Raw genomic sequence first — 17,914 nt, 5'->3', positions numbered from 1 at the left:
AAAATAAAGCATAAACAGGCTGCCTGTGAGATAGCACATGAAGGATTATAGCAGGGAGAGAAAGAGTATGAAGCTCAACTGTCCTCTTCTAGATAGCATCAAAAATTTTTAGGCAGATTTTTGGTGCACCCACTTTGACTATGAAAATAGTATTCCAAGGTCAGACAAAATTGGGATTTGTAGAGTTAACAGCTGGACATGACAAAAGTAACATACTAAGCAAAAGAAAGTCAGGCAATCTGGGTACAGTCAAACTCTCACTATAACATCAGAAATTGGATACAATGCTATGCTAAAGAAAATTACCCATTACAAAGAAACCGTTATAGTGTGTACTACAAGGTTTTTCAAATAGTATTGTCAACAGAATATGGTTTAAGGTAACTGGTTAGTGAAAAGGTCATTGATGTATAGGAAAAAGAGGATAGGCAACAGAGTAGAGGAAAGCATCCCATCCATCATCATGACCTGCAGTAATTAATCACAGAAAAATGTGGATATCCAATTATAGAAGGTATGCATTACTGAAGGTGTAAAATAGAATGCATGCATCTTACTCTCAAGGAGCATACGTGTATCCTGAGAGCAAGATAAGTAAGCAGTTCTGCATTCTTAATGCAACATACTTCATAAATATTTTTCTGCGTATAGTACTTGCAAATATTACGAAAGTCTGCACAATGGAAGCTAAAAATGCAACATATTTCATAAATATTTTGTGTATATAGCAGTTGTGAATATTATGAAAGTTTGCATAATCGAAGCTAAAAAATACTGAAACTTCCTATATCATTCAACAAAGAATCATTACACTGAACTTCATGAGAGAACTTATGTTAGATGAATAATATAAGTAATGCTTTTCAAGAATCTGAAGTTTTATATGTAAAATACTCCTTATTAGTGTTGATTTTCAACATACCTCAGTTGAATTACTATCTTGCAAAACTTTCCTTTACAGCTTTACAATTTCTTTCTCACCAATCTGGAAAATGTTTACATAATGATTAAAAATTAAATATCATAATTAGCTGATCTATATATATGGGTCTTAGAAACTAATTGATTATAAATACAGAACCAGGAACATGAATCATTTCTTGCACTCCAATGTGCAAATAGTAATGATATAAACAGAAATAAATACGTGCAAATGCTAGAAATGTATTACTTTTTTGTTCAGTTAATTTGTATATTCCATCCAAACCTACACGCATATACAATCATTTTATATTAAAATGTTTCTAAGTATGGATGGTAACTGAAAACCAAAAAAGTATTGTATTCTCCAGCATATACTTTATTTCTTTATTTTGTTACTATTATCATGCTCATCTGGTAATATGATTAATTCATATTCAGTTTCCTGCATTTGTTCACTGTAATAATTTGCAAAAGAAGACCCATGTACATAAATTCTGATATTTAATTTTTAATAATTAAAAACTTTCCAGTACAAAGAATTATTTCACAGAATCAAATTTAGAAATTCAAATATGTTCTTAAACATAATATATATAACATTCATTCTAATTAGTTTAAAATGCTCACTCATTCATAAATACATGCTTGCTAGCTGACATTTTATAATTAATACTGGTAGAAAGAGATCTGAATAGGACCAGTTCACTCAGAAGTAATTAATTCAAGATGTAACAATCTAACTGCTGATTTTCAATGGTTAGGTAGGCAAATTTAAATGATTAGGTAGGAATATGCCATTCAGTTTTTAGAAAAAGAAGAAATGATTTTTATTTAGAAAATATAATGTTCATGTTGAAGTTGTTCAAGATGAAAAAACAGGAAATCAAAATAAAATTGATATTTTCTTTTTTCTTTAAGGTTGAGGAGATAAGAAGTATCTCCCACCATTTACCATGCTAAATATCCTCTCATCTTGAACCAAATCACCTCCATCTTCACTCTTAAGCCACTCTATTCTACTACCTTCCTGTAATTTTTCAATTTCATGACAACATTATTTCTATTCCTTCTCTTTCCTTACAATAAATATCCTTTCTTTTCCTTCTATGAACATGACTATTGGCATCCTTAGTAAAATTTATTTTTATTTTTTTTATTTTCAATTCAATAATATGTGAGCCCGGAAAATCATTCTGATGTCTTATGGCTTCATCTCAACTCTATCCTTTTTAGCATTTTTTTATAAAGGTATTCATATCAGGAATAGGAAACTGAAAAGTTAAGAAATGACTCAATATCAAGTACAGACATTCTTGCTAGCCTAGATATTGTGTCATTGTTTACAAACGTCGCTGTGAATGAAGCTGTGATTCTCATAGACAATCTAATTCCTCAAGACATCGCTCAACGTTATAGACATTGTCTAAATTTCAATTTTTTCAAGTGGAATGGAAAGATCTATAAACAACTGTCAGGCCTTGCAATGGGAAGTCTTCTATCTCCTCCATGTGCTGACTTATTGATGGAAAAGTTGGAAAAAGATATCTTGCCACATGGATCCAAAACCATCAGCATGGAGATATGTCGACAACATATTCACCATATGGAAACATAGTGAAGCAAAATTATATGATTTCCTAACTTCCATTAACTTGTTTCACCAAAGAATCAAATTCACTTTAGGACTCGAAAATGAAAGAAAAATTACCCTTTTTAGACATATTAATAAAAAAACAAATAGATAATAGCATTGGTCTAAATGTATACCACAACCTGACTCACACAGGCTGTTACCTGCATTTTGCCTCTTTGCACCATATTTCACAAAAGTTAAGCATTATACATATGCTAAAAAACAGAACAGTATGTATCATAAGAGATAACAGAGTTTTAACAGATGAATTAGATCTTATCCTCAAAAACTTAAACAATGGTTACCTGAAAAAAATTAATGAAAAGGATTCTTTTCTCCACCCCCCTCCCAACGGTAAACCCAAGAAACTCATTGCAGAACTTCCGTTTCCATTGCTTTTGCTGGCACAGTTTCACAAAGGATTGCCAACCTGCGACATCTGAGTTGCTTTCAAACCAATACAGACTGTTCACAATATGTTACAGTCACCAAAAGACAAGAATGATTTCTACAAACACCCTGGAGTTTACAATATCCCATGTTCTTGCAGACTGAATTATATAGGACAAACTTCTAGAAGTTTAGAAATAAGAAAAAAGAAACACATTGGAGATGTTAATAAAACAGAAAAGACAATTCTGGTTTAGCTTTCCATTTTTCCAACACAAACCAATATTGAATGGGATAAAAATACTATGCCATACATAGAAGATGACTACACCTCCCACTCAAAAGAAGCTGCAGTAGCAATCCGTTCAAGAGGTAGTCTAAACAGAAACCAAGGGATGATCCTTGGTGACATCTGGAAATCACTCATAAGATCGCTCAGCACATCAGGGTTCAACTTCACAGTCAATTATAGGGCACAACTGCTAAACAATGACTGACCAACTGCCAACATACACACTCCATGAGTTCGTGTAATGGTTCGTATGAATTTGATATTTTTCATCCTTCGGTTATGTATTAGTTATAATTTAAGTTTGATTTTGTTCTTTAAGCTGTTTTGTACAGAGTTATCTTGCCCAGACGAAGCCACCAATCAGATGACAAAACTAGTGGGCTAACATTCACTATCAAAAATCTCCGACCTATTAAAACCCAGTTTATATCATCTTATGAAAAAAAAAAAAAAAAAAAAAAAAAAACATATTTCTAATTTCTTTTTATTTAAATATGAATTGATTCTGTATTGTCATATCAAATGAAACAGCTATGTTACTAAATATGCTTATTAAAACCCAACTGGAGATGACACTTATCTAGGATGGATATCATATCTAAGTTTCTTCACTTTCCGTTTCAGTACACCATTTCACATTATTTTACCAGAAGCTCAAATCTGCCTCATTACACCGGAGTACTGGTTTGAGAGATGGACTTCGGATGGTGAGATTTTTGGTTCAAATCTCAATCAGGGCACCATTGCTGCAGCACCAACATTGTATATTTACTAGAATATTACATTATGGAAAATTATGGAGACAACTACCATGTTAGAGTAAAACTTCAGTTTAATATAAACCAAAATGAACACTTGATGTTTCAGCCTACTTAGTATCTAGCATACTTTAGAATTTTAAGCAAATTTTCAGCTTTTATTGGAAACTATTTCATACCAATTGGTTGAAATTTATATGTATAATCACATAGTTTATATATATATATATATATATATATATATATATATATATATATATATATATATAAACATGTTGCTCTTCAGCCCAATTTAATTTTGTAACCTAATAGATAATAATAATAATAATAATAATAGTACTCTAGCTTTGGTTTTTTTTTTTCTTCACCAGAGGTCAGGCCAATAATTGTTGCAACGGTTGGTGAGTAACTTTAGCAAACCATGTACATTGTAGTGCAGCTTGTTTCTTTGTATACGTATGCTCCAGATGATGACCTTGATATGAAGGTTGAAACATCTAGTGTTCATTTTGGTTAATATTAAACTAAAGTTTTACTCTAACACGATAGTTGTCTGCATAATTTTCCATAATGTATTCTGATCACTGTGAAAGCATGAAAGAAAGGATTACCAGACTATTAGTTGCAGACTTTTAAAGAGACTTGATATGGCAATTTCGAATAACCACGATAATCTCACTTCAAAAAATCACGAGCATTATTCAATATACCCATGGGCATAATCAGTGCTTTTTATACATATCCAAGGGATTTCAGGTTGTCTCGTTTAGAATTTTCCTCTCATTCTTGGAAAGTACATTAATAATGTGCAACTATGTTTTCTTTGATTTCTTGAGAAATTCATCAAGTAATATATATAATTATTTATTGATGAATTTCTCAAGACAATTACTATATATATATATATATATATTTTTTTTTTAAATAAAAATTAAACATAAGTAAAAATACTCAGGCATTTTATTATTAACAATGTTATGGAGGCCCATACTTCACTTTTGTGAAGTATGGGCCACTGGCTCATGTTTCTACTGCCTATGAATAAGCTGCACAATTATTATTATTATTCGTGACACCTCCAAGGAGTCCGAAGACTCATCGCAGGATAACACCTACCACACAACTGTTTCCACCACTACACCGAACCTCTACCAATCAACTCCATCTACTGCCGACCACCACAACTAGTATTTTTTGTCTGTAAATTGCACGTGTTCTGAAGGGCTGATTTGTCTGTATGCGGGATGAAAAACCAGAGTTTCTGGGAGAAAAAAACCTGCTACCTCTCAAGATCGGCTAACTCACCTTCGATTGAAAAAGTCCACATAAAGATTCCTCCTGTCGCAACAAGAATTGAACTTAGGCCTATTCCAATCGAAGGGCGCAATGTACCGTTGTTCTTCCAATTGCGCTACGGAGGCGCTTATTGTTGTAAATTATTGTAAAGCAGGATTGTCGTTAAATGGGCAAATTTGTAATTAATATTTAAAAAAAAAAAAAAGAACATTAAACGAACAATGCATAACAATTTATTACATGCACAAGAATATTCTGCAACAGCTAGGCAATCTCCATTCATGAATTGAACATTAATGCCAAGCACAGATCTATCAAGGTGCAATGCAGTGTCTATTTTGAACAAAAATAATCTGCTTTGGAGCTCTGCTAATAAGTTTCACAAAACCTGAAGCTTTCTCACTAAGTTTGAAATTTTCTTCTGGTCCAGTGAAATGTTTTATGCTTTTATAATGGAGTCCATGATTTTCCAAAGGCTGCTATCTTATACTGCAGAAAATGGTTTCTCATTTACAGTGACCATTTCAGTGAAAGCATCATTAAATGTTTCTGAATTCATTTTAATGCTGATTGTTGGAATCTAAAGTTTTCATGTATTTGAAATCCTGATTTTCTTCAGCTATTTCTACAGACACAAGAAGCCCCAAAGATGTAATGCTGGTAACATGAAGCTAATGGTTCAAACCAGGCATCAAGCCTCCTGGACCACTTGCAGAAACAATGATAAAAACACAACTCAAAAAACTCCATGCCGACACGATCATTGCTGGGAATAACAAGGATCGCATTTATTTGCTTGGGAGGAGAGCAAGCTTTGAAAAATGTGTTACAGTCCCCCTAAACAACACTCTTTCAAGATAGTTCTTGTATGTTCCTTAAACATAGGACTATCTAAATCCAAAGCCAAAGACAAAATGATCGACGTCCTGGCTCTCCAGGAATCCCAAATGCCTGACAAAGCTCTCAACACATTAAAGATCCCAGGCCTAATTTTTGTGTCTTATAACTGCCATCTCAAGCATGGTCTGGCGACCTTCATCTGGCCTGGTCTCAAGGACATAACCCAACGCTTGCCTGAAGCAGAATACTCAATAGGTATTAAAATTCAAAATACCACCATCTACAAAGTCTACAAACCACCATCGCAATCCTGGCCTGACCAGATGCCACCTCACCCTGCTATCTATGTTGGTGACTTCAACTCTCATCACACCATATGGGGCAATTCCTCTAACAACCAGGATGGTGATAATCTAGTTAACTGGATGAATACATATAACCTGTATTTGATCTACGATGCCAAGCAAGAAGACACTCTACACTCAGCCAGATGGAACAGAACCTGCACCCCAGATCTGTGCATAGTCTCCAAAGCCTCTGAAGACCACCCTCTGCCAACAACTAGAACCATCCTCAACAGATTCCCTAACAGCCAGTATTGTCCTGCACTAATAGAGATAGGTACATCAATTCCAATCATCAGTGGAATACCATTCGCTAGATGGAACCTTCCCAGATCTAAATGGAATATATCTGAAACTCAAATTGAGCAAATCATTACAGCAATACCACCCACCCACCCCTAATTGCTATCCCAGATTTGTCAAACTATTCAAAAATGCAGCTAGTGCTTCTATTCCTAGAGGCTACAGAAAACAATACATCCCATGCTGGAGTAGGGATACTGAGAAAATTTTAGTCAAATATAAAAAAAACTGAAGACCCAACTTTGCTTAGGAGCTCATAGCAACGCTCGACAAAAACAGAAAGGAAAGATGGATCTCAACCATCCATGAGCTTGACTTCACCAAATCTAGCCGGAAAAGTTGAACATTTCTGAGAAAACAGGGTAAGGGGCAGAAATGACAACATACACACCACCAGAGATAACTCCTGATTAAATGACTAATCATTTACTAAAAGCTTCCAAGATAAGTCCCAGCTCTACCAGGAAAATAACTGTGCAATCTTCCATCAGAAAAAATCTGAAGATGGCCTCTGAGCTTCCTGAACTTGTACAGCCAGTTTCTTTTGAAGAGGTGCAGGATGCCTTAAAACTCACTGAGAATGGCAAGGCTGTAGGAGTGGATGGTATCCTCTCTGAGTTTTTAAACAACTCAGCCAACGAGGTCAAACATGGCTGGCTGCCCTTTTCTCAAATATTATAACAACTGGAAAACAACCAAAACTGTGACAAGAAGCCAAAAAATTGCTGTGCCTAAACCATGTTTGTGAAAGTATTAGTGGTGGCGGCAGGCAGTAGATGCCATTTGTGTAGATGATGAAGGTAGTTGCGAATGGTGGAGACGGAGAGTTGTAGAGTAGGTGGCATCCCTCGATGAGTCTTTGGACTCCCTGGAGGTGCTACATAATAATAATAATAAAATTAATTCTTTTTGATGGTGTCTCATGATATGCTTTGCAAGATTTGTAGCAAAAAAGTGCTCCAAAACTATACCACTTTACAAGATGCTTTTGTTTCCTTACCAGATTCATTAAAAGTAAAATATGAATATATTTTACTTTTTTATGCCAGCCTGATTGGCCGAGTGGTTAGTGTATTCCCTCTCCAGCCAAAAGTTGCAGGTTCGAATCCTGCCATGGACACGGATGCTTGAGATTGTCTTCGAAAATAGGTAGATGCCATTGGTGTAAATGACGATGATAGTTGTGGTTCTTGTAGTTGGTGCAGATAGAGTTGTAGAGTGGGTGCTCTCCTTCGATGAGTCTTTGGACTCCCTGAAGGTGTCACATAATAATAACAATATGCTTGATTCATTTCGTCACAGTCCTTTTTCCAAGGGATACATAAATTATATAAAAAAATATGCAACACAAAATGAAACATAAGATGTATATAGAGAGAGTGTTAGATCCTGAATGAAGAACTTGGAAAAGGAAACTATTCATTCAGGATTTAACATGTTTAATATAAAAGCTGTAGGAGAAACTTTCACTCCAGCAGAAAATAAAAGAAATTACTAAGTGTGTGTAAGAATATATGTTCCCTTCATGTAAATTATTAAGATTTAATGTTGTCTTTTCAAAATTTGTTAAGCAGAGAATTTGTGTGTAAATATTACTTTCATTAAGACAATTTTGTATACAGTAAGTCACTGACTAAATTGTAAACAGTAGTGCAAAGGTCATGTGCAAGCTGTGCAGGTTGAGCGTAGGGCCCAAGGCAGTGGCATACGCGGAAGATAACTTTAGTTCGCTTTCTGGGAAAAGAGTACTCCTAGAGCAGAAGGTGAGTCCGGAATTAACCAGGGGCAATATTGAGAGGTGCCGTGTGAAAAAACAGAAGGAAAAAGAGGACACAGGAATAAAAGCCGATGCGCGCCGGTTTTCAGGGCTTTTTTATTCCTGGGATTTTGGTCTTTTCTGGTCGAGACGGACGTGAGATGGGGCAACAAGCCTATTCCTAAAGATGTTCGATAGGTTTCTGATGGAGCTTAGCGTGAGATGTCAGCATCAGCAGTTACGAACCTTCGCCAAATATCCTATCGGAGAGGAACGGCGAACGTTTCCTTAGAAGCGGCAATAGACACAAGTCCGGCAACAATGCAGAAACACAGTCAAAGTATAGCCTAATACTCCGTATAGTATAATATAGTCTCATTAACTATGTTATTATTGATAGTGATGTTTGCTCCCTGGTGCAGAACACCAGAGAGTACATAGGATTTGTAATTGGAAGTGATCACTATTTAGTTTTGAGCAGGATAAAATTGAATTTCATATTGAAAAGAATAACATGTAAGAAAGTTTTAAAGCGAATAAAAGTTGAGCGGCTCTCAGATGTGAACTGTAGACTACAATACACAAAGATTATTGAAGAAAAAATGAAAAGAGTTTGAGAACAGGAACCAAACCTTGGAGATTCAGTGGCAAGCCTTGAAGAAAACCCTAATTGATTCAGCCAGAGAGGCATGTGGTGAGGTTGTCTGCAAGGATAGAAAAATCAGAACTCCATGGTGGACACAGGAAGTTAAAGAGGCAGTGCAGGAAAAGAAGAAAGCATATCAAAAGTTCCTGGCAAATAATTCAGCTTGTGCTCTTAGAGAATACAGAGACAAATGTAAGAAAGCTAAACACCGTGTAAAACTAGCTAAGCAAAAGTCGTGGGAGGACTTTGGCAAGAACATAGAAAATACATATCAAGACGGTGGTAAGATATTCTGGAGGTTGTTGAAGAAGCTTAGAAATAGAAGAAAGAGTGCTGTAAAAGGAGTTAGAGATGATAAAGGTGACATGAAAACTGGGGGGAAAAGATATCCTTGAAGTATGGAGTAATTACTTCGAAAAATTGCTAAATGAAACAAGCAGTGATAGAAAATGGAATGCATATCCATACTTGAAATAGAAAAAGTCATCAAAGGCTTGAAATGTGGAAAGGCAGCAGGATTAGATGATATTCAACCAGAAATGCTGAATTATGGTGGTATAAAAGTCTTACAGCGGCTGCACTGCATAGTTCAGAAAGTCTGGACAGAGGGACGAATTCCCGATGATTGGAGTAGAACTCTCATAGTACCCATATATAAAAAGGGAAATAAAACTGAATGTGAGAATTATAGAGGTATTTTCCTACTGAGTGTTCCTGGCAAGATTTATGCAAGTATACTTGAAAAACAGTTGAGAAGAATTGTGGAAGAAAAGCTTGGCAAAGAACAAGCTGGATTCAGGCTAAAAAGAGGCTGTCAGGATTAGATCTTCACTTTATGACAAATAGTTGAGAAAGCATGGGAATATAACAAAGATCTGTATTTTTAAGTTTTGTCGATATGGAAAAGGCATATGACAAGGTGTCAATAGAGAGAAGCTATTCAATACGCTACGGTTATATGGTGTCAATGGGGCATTATATCAATCAATACTTAGTCTTTATTTGAGTTCTAAGTCAGCAGTCAGAAGTACAGGAAGATGGTTTAATGTTAAATCTGGTGTGAGACAAGGATGTACATTGTTCCCTCTGTTATTCATTATATATATATGGATCCATTATGAAGGGAAAGTGGTATTAAACCTGATATCAAAATTGGAGATGTTAATGTCAGCTTTTTGCTTTATGCGGACGATGTTATACATCGTTACAAGATTCCCTGACTAAATTGAATAACTGTTGTAATAGATATGGTATGAAGGTCAGCAATAAAAAGACAAAGACAATGAAAATAGGCAGAATCATTGAAAATGTCAACCGTTGTGAACGGAGACCCTGTGGAACAAGTAAAACATTTCAGCTACTAAGGCACGATTTTTAGTGAAGATGATAAATAATTAAATATGGAAATAGACAACAGAATCAACAAAGCTGGTGGGGTAGGAAGTCAATTCAATAAATTCAGATGGAATAAGAGAGAAATTAGTCGGAACACTAAATTAGCTGTATACAAGACGGTGTATAAACCAAGAGCTGGGTCAGAAGTAAAACACTTGACCAAAGACTAGAGACTGCAGATATGAGCGTCCTGAGAAATATTAGAGGCATGAACAGATGGCATCAATGGCAATATCATATTAAAAATGAGGATATTAGAAAAGAACTTGACATTGTCATCATCCAGGAATGCGTTAGCAGAGCTAATCTCAGGTGGTATGGTCACTTAAATAGAATGGGCAAGGAAAGATTAGCAAAACAAGTGTTTTCTGCCAGGTTGGCAGGAAAACGACCCAGAGGAAGACCAAGATATAGGTGGATTGATACGGTACAAAGTGCCATAAAAGATAGAAATATAAGATCTGATAATGTTAGAGTCTTGACAAATAACAGACTGATTTGGAGGAAAATTGTAGATAAGAAGTTAGTAATGATGTAAATTTTTCATATAGTACTATCATATCCTGTACACCCCTTGAGGGTATGTGGCAGGAATTTGATGATTATGATGTTCCTGACCCATATCTCCCCGAACTATGCACAGGGAATTCAAGAAGATCGGTATTGGCAGTTGCATGCCAATAAAAGTTTCTAATTCAGTGGCCAGTATATCTATAATTTGGCTATGAAATAAGCATGAATCTTTAATATCTCCTATTTCTGTTTATTTTAAATTGCCAAAATGAAAACCTTTAGGATCTCTTTCATAAAAAGAGAAAATATTTTGCCTTCCCTAAATATAACTGTCAAATTTAAGTATAGAGCCGAGATGCTTCTATTTGAAATAAGTAAGATATCATAACGGAAGATGGGCTTTTAATAAGCTTTCTACTAAATTTTCGAAAATATTTTTTTTTTCTATTTCCACATTTTGCTATAAAATATAGATAAATTTCTAATGTCTATTATAACATGCATGTAAGACAAAGAAGCTTCTCAGTGCTATTAGTTTCATACTTTACTATGTACCCCACTTATGATTAATTTAACTTTCTGACATAGCTTAGTTACATTGTTGAACGGCTTTGTCTTTTTGCTTCTGCATGTAACTTTTTTGATATAAGTTTAACAAAAGTCTTCAAGCCTGGCCCTTCAGGCTAGTGTTAACTCATTTAAAGCATTAATAAAAGGTGAATATACGGGTTGTGGGTAGAGCTTGTATTGTTTAAATAGTGCAGCTAAGGTAGCTCTGATTCAGGTCTTGTTCTCATAAGCTTGCTGGTAAATTTCCACTACATCACTTTCTTTCTACATCTGGGTATAAAATATAGATGGATCCATAATATCTCCCATTTCGATATAATAAAACTATAATTTCTTAGAGAATATTGTATTTAAGAAACAATACAGCATAAAAATTAGAACAAAATACTGCACTCATTCCTTCAAATAACAAAAATTAACGAAACTTATTTTAAATTGCAAAATATAGAGAATAATCATGGATTATTAAATCCATAATTATTAAAATGAATTGAGATAAATCATGATGTAGGTACACGAAATTTTTCAACATTTTTGGGGTAGCATACATCTGGTTTCTTCATAAATATTCCTGAATGCTGGGGAAAAAAAAAACTTCCAAGGAATTAGCAGGTAGCTAGTGCCAAAAGGAATTTCATTGTGGAATAAGTTTCAGTCATTAGTCTTGGAAGCCATTCTATTTGAACAGTTGCACAAAATAAGCAGAGGCTTTGTGCAATTGGTTGCATTAGTTATGACACATTTAACAGGAATTTTTCTGCTTCAGCCAGCCAAATATCTGATAAACATGGTGAATACTGAAGCAAAACCAAATATTTGCCGCATCCCAATATATATATACACACATCCGGACACTGTTTGGAAAGAAGCCAACGGACACCACTGCAAGGAACAAACAGCCACGGCGTCCACCTTAATAAAATGTTTTATTAAGGTGGGAATTTTGGACCATTCTTCCTGTAGGCATGTAATGAGGTCCTGGACGTGGGGCAGATATCCTCACATCCAGGACCTCATTACATGACCACACCCAAAACTCCAGCTCACCCCACAGATGTTCAATAGAGTTGAAATCAGAGCTCTGTGGAGGCCAGTCAAGTATGGTGATGTTCGTGTCCACAAACCACGCAGTTAAAGCAGCGGCTTTATGACACGATGCATTGTCTGGCTGAAAGAGATGATGGTCAGGTCTGTAGAAACGCAACAGAGTAGGAAGCATTGCATTGTCCAGAATTTTCAGCCAAATTTCATAGTTGGGGTTATGCACTCTGAAATTTGGCTGAAAATTCTGGACAATGCACCACCTGTACTCTCTACCACCCATCTGCTTGGTAGAGAGTACAGCATGAGTTATCACTCCATAACACAGCTTTCCAAGCTTCCATGTCCTGTACGCTGTACATGCTCCTTGCACCAATGAAGATAATGCTGCATATTGGTTCGTGTAATGTGGAATGTTCATATTGCGGTCTCAGAATGTAAACTCATGTTGTGAGCCACAGTTCTGAATGTTTGTGTGCAGATTCATGTTCCAGTCAATGCCTAGAAGAAGTTCACATTCAAAATGTCAGCCAACAAATGGCAGTTTTTACATATTATCCTTTGTAGCATGCTATGGTATGTTCAGTGAGTATGGTGGGTCATCCACTGCAGGTAGCACTTGAAGTTGACTCCGTGCACTTCCATCTCAGTATAGTATCACTGAATGAATTTTTCAACAATCTGCTAAATAGATAGACCTGTAACATAGATTCCAATCATAACACCTCTTGAAAACTCTGCCAAGTTCTCTTCTTGCAGCCATTTCACCTGGACTCAGTCGCACTGACTTGGGAGAATCATATTCCTCAAATTTATACCATCTACAAACACATGGCACAATTCACATTGCCCATGGGGATGATGTCCACTGACTTCTTTCCAAGCAGTGTATATTTTAATGTAACTCGCACACATAGTCCAAACATGAAACTTCTCCAATCACCTTGTACCTCCAATAAGTGGGGAAAAGGTCTCCAATGGGGCAATGAAATTAATCACTCTCCTAAAGAAAATTACACACATATCTACAGGAGGAACATGAACCCACAGCCTGTTAAGTTAGATTGAATACACTAACCACTTGGAAAAACAAGCTGGATATATGCATACATCAAAAATTTAAAACGTTCAAGGATAATTAAAAAAAAAAGTTTTGTCTGATGAATGACTTTTCTCAGAATGACAGTGACTTACTCAATCCTGCAATGAATATTCATATTAACCAATGAAGGTGAAATTCATTAATTCTTTAAAAATTATATCAATTTACTGCTTTAATGGACTTATTTGATATAATGGCGTTAACAAAATATATTAAAGCTTACCAGAATGCTGAGAACCAGGAGCAACAAAAGGCTGTGGGATGTGAGGCATGCCAGGTTGAGATGGATAAGATGGGTAACTAGGCAGTGCTCCAATGGGACCGAAAGAATTTGCTTGGTTGAAAGATGATGATGAAGAAGAAAAAGATGGTGCTGATGATATAGCAGCAGAGTGCTAACACAAAGAATAAAAGCAAATTAGAAGAGGAAGATATCAAACATATGCTTCTGTTCAAATATGCTATTGTTCTTAAAAACGAGAGTGGAAACACTATATTAAGCTACACAGTAAATAAAAATCAGCTGCTTTGGTTGGATTAGACCAACCAAAGTAGCCATCAATCAATGTTATGTTTGTAAAATTCATGTGCTCCAGTTATAGAAAAAATGTTTTTACATAAGAAATTAGGCAAAACAAAACAAAATATCTACTAGGTTCAATTGCTGTGATAAGAATGTCATTACAAAACTGGAATTAGTCTCTTACATTTTAGATAAATGAATGTGGCCATATTAATTTGATCACCATTTGAATTGTTTCCTAGTAGTCAATACCTGGTTGCAATACCTTTTGTTTATATTAAGTGCATTTGTGCTCTGAAATGATTGAGTGAAAGTTCGTGATTGATTTCATTGTAGGGGGGAACTGTTGAAGCCATGCATGAACAGTTGACTGAGTTCCCGCTGTGTGGGCCTGTCATTCCTCATTGCATGCACCCATTCCTTATCATCTTTCCCTTTCTAAATATAATGAATTATAGGAGGAACAAAAGGCTGTGGGATGTGATGGATAAGATGGAGCAGTGCTCTGACGGGACTGAATTTGCCTGACTGAAAAATGAAGAAAAATGATTTCACTATGTATCATGGAGAAATCGATATTGCATATAAAAAGGAAAAAGTCCTAGTCAGTCATTGGAACTTGGTCCGCGTGGTTAGCCTAGTGGCTGTGCGCTTCGCAACCATGACTGAGGAAGGAGTGTCTCAGGTTCGATTCCCGTCGAAGACGTGAGGAATTTGAGGATCTTCCTCAGCCATAACCAAGTTAGCCAATCTTGGGCACGGGCAGTAGGGTTTTTTTCCACCAGTTTATCTGGCGTTTTTCATCCCACAAGCAGGCAAACCGGCCCCGTGAACACATACGGATTTACAGCCATAAATACTTAACCCCCCATGAGAGGGCTCAACTCACCCCAATAGGGATGAGGGATAAAAAGGGAGGAAACTCCATACGAATAAATAAATTGGAACTTTAACAGACACTTCAATAAACAGATGTCTAGAACAATCCAAACAAAACTATATAAAATAATAGCCAAACCAATTCTGAAATATGGCAGTGAAACATAGACTTGGAGAGAATGAGATAAAAGACTAGTAGAATCTGCAGAAGTGAAGTTCTTAAGACCACTAGCAGGCTATAAAAGAAAAGACAAGATAAGTAATGAAGAAATAAAACAATTATCCATAATTAAAATAACAGAAGACATCACAAACTATAGAAAGAATGAATTAGGACAGATGGCCAAATATTGCCTGGAAATATAAACCAAAGGGACACTGGTCAAGAGGAAGACCCACGAGGAGATGGGCAGAAGACCTTTTAAACCCTTGAAAATGTTACAGGCAAACAATTGCCTAACACGCGAAGCCAAGAAGAAGAACTATGGATCATTGCTGGCTGGTCAGCATATCCACTCTCCAGCCAAAAGGCTCTGGGTTCGAATCCCGCTGTGGGCATGGATGTCTGTGAAAATACTGGTGGGAGTGGTGGCCAGTAGATGGCATTGGTGGATTGAGTGGTGGAGAGCTGTAGAGTAGGTGCCCTTCCCCGATGAGTCTTTGGACTCCTTAGAGGTGTCATGTAATAATAAAATTGCTCTCTCTCTCACACACACACACACAATTTTAAAAAAAATAAAAGAAATATAACCAAAATACCTCACAATAAACAAAAAATCCAACAAATTCAAAACTTCGCATCAATTCTTAGCAAGAAATCATCCACTTCAACATTTGTGGTCTAAACAGCAACATTAACAATGTGCACCACCATTTCCCAAACTATGTTCCGCAGAATACTGGTGTTTTGCAGAAAGTGAATAAGTGTTCTGTGAAAAATTATCAAAATTAATATGAGCCTGGAATGGTTTTAAATGCTGTAACAGTTCAAACAAGTTTGAAAATCAGGCACTCCCCACTTTGTGGATTGTGCTATTAACTTGACTCAGCCGCCCGCGGTTGTTGACACCTCCAAACACGAGTCAAGTATAGAGGTATCTATTCAAGGAAACGTGCAGTCACAAGCAAAGGCAATGCGAGGCGCTGATAGTGTGCACTTAGCTTTACATTGAATATGAGACTGATGATACTCCACTCTAACCAAGGTGTTCCGTTAAAATTTCAAGATTTGTGAAGTGTTTCGTTGTAGGAAAAGTTTGAGAAACCCTGATCTACACCATCATTTAAACCAGAATTCCTATTCCTAACAGCACCCCTAGTTGACAACCTAACCTCAACAACCACCGTCCACCTCAAATGCCCAAACTATACATCAAACAGTTCTTTCTGCGACAAGGGCAGCACTTGTGGATTCATCAGAACCAACATCCTACGTCAGAGATCACAAAAGCTCGAATGATTTGCTTTGGCTCAAAATTTCCTTACCAAACCAACTTGTTGCTTTTATTTGCTGCCTCTATTCTGCAACCCACAAATCTTCAACTCATCCTTGTAAGGTGCATTCCATAGACCTGCCACCATTTTGGTAACTTACATTAATACCCCCAAATCCCTAGCTTCATCAATTTCCTAGAGACATTCCAGGAAATAGATGAAGAATACCATACCAGCTGTGTACCATATTGATTCATCAATATGGTACATAGATAATTTCCCATTAATCTACAAGTTACATAGTAGCAACCTACGAACTGAGTTCTGAAGCATGCCACTAGTCAAAGGCCTTCTACTGGACTCTACTCCTCAGTAAAGTACTGTCAGGTATCTCTTCATCAACCACCCTCTTATCCACTTCAACTTAATATCCATCCCCATGTGCTGCAATTTATTGATTAGAATTGCATGCAGTATTCTGTCAAATGGCTTTCCAATGTGCAGCAGTATCACTGTAAACCCATTACCTTTGTCCAACTCACTGTATTATAAAATGTAAGGTAATGCCTCAGTACCTTAGATTTTATAATACAGTAACAGATTGAGCTGGACAAAGGTAATGGGTTTACAGTGATACTGCTGCACATTGCAGAGCCATTTTTGCAATACCCTTAACAAAGCGATGTTACCCCATACATAGTATCCCATTTGCCTGCCCATTCCTGTATTTTGCACTTAACTTCTCCAATACCTTGGCCATGATTCTTGAGATGCTGACTGTTTGGTAATTTGCAACCTAGTCTTGGAGCCTCCTTTATGTAACAGAACTATTTTCCCCTCTTTCTATCCCCTTCGGGCCAACCTAGAACTGAGACTTAAATTAAACAATGTGGTAAAAGGCAGTGACAATTCCTTAACACCGTCTCATAAAACTCAAGCAGGTATACTATCTAATCCCACATCTGTATTCACATCAAGGTTCTATGATATCCTATGCACTTCTGGTTCATCTACCTCTATTTCCATATAAGCCATTGCCTCTCTTATTATTGAAATGTCTTCATCTGGATGATAATTCTCTTGCAAAGTGTTCACTTAGTAATTCAACTATTTTGTCTGCCTCAGTTACCTCCCTACCATTGACATTGATTAAAATTATTCTTCCATGACCCTTTTTCCTTGTACTTGCAACATACCAAAACGGCTCTTCGGAATTATCTTTGGCCTGTATTAGCTAATTTCCTCTCATAATCCGATTTTGTCTTTCAATTAATG

At 36.3% G+C, this 17,914-nt stretch overlaps 1 protein-coding gene across 2 annotated transcripts in view; it reads right to left on the bottom strand.

The window, feature by feature from the left end:
• Nucleotides 1-17,914, bottom strand: part of tral (LSM14 family protein trailer hitch) — a 210,000-nt gene that overhangs the window by 125,345 nt on the left and 66,741 nt on the right. For both annotated transcript variants that reach the window (XM_090398355.1, XM_090398356.1), the window contains exon 3: nt 14,027-14,198. In XM_090398355.1, the coding sequence (XP_090254481.1) occupies nt 14,027-14,198 (172 nt within the window). The remainder of the gene's footprint in view (nt 1-14,026; nt 14,199-17,914) is intronic.

Source organism: Typopeltis vanoorti, chromosome 9, assembly GCF_054136105.1.
Source record: "Typopeltis vanoorti isolate ZY-2024b chromosome 9, IOZ_Tvanoo_1.0, whole genome shotgun sequence".
NCBI classification, from domain to species: domain Eukaryota; kingdom Metazoa; phylum Arthropoda; class Arachnida; order Uropygi; family Thelyphonidae; genus Typopeltis; species Typopeltis vanoorti.
Note: the sequence above shows the minus strand (reverse complement) of the source record. Positions and strands in the feature narration are given on the sequence as shown.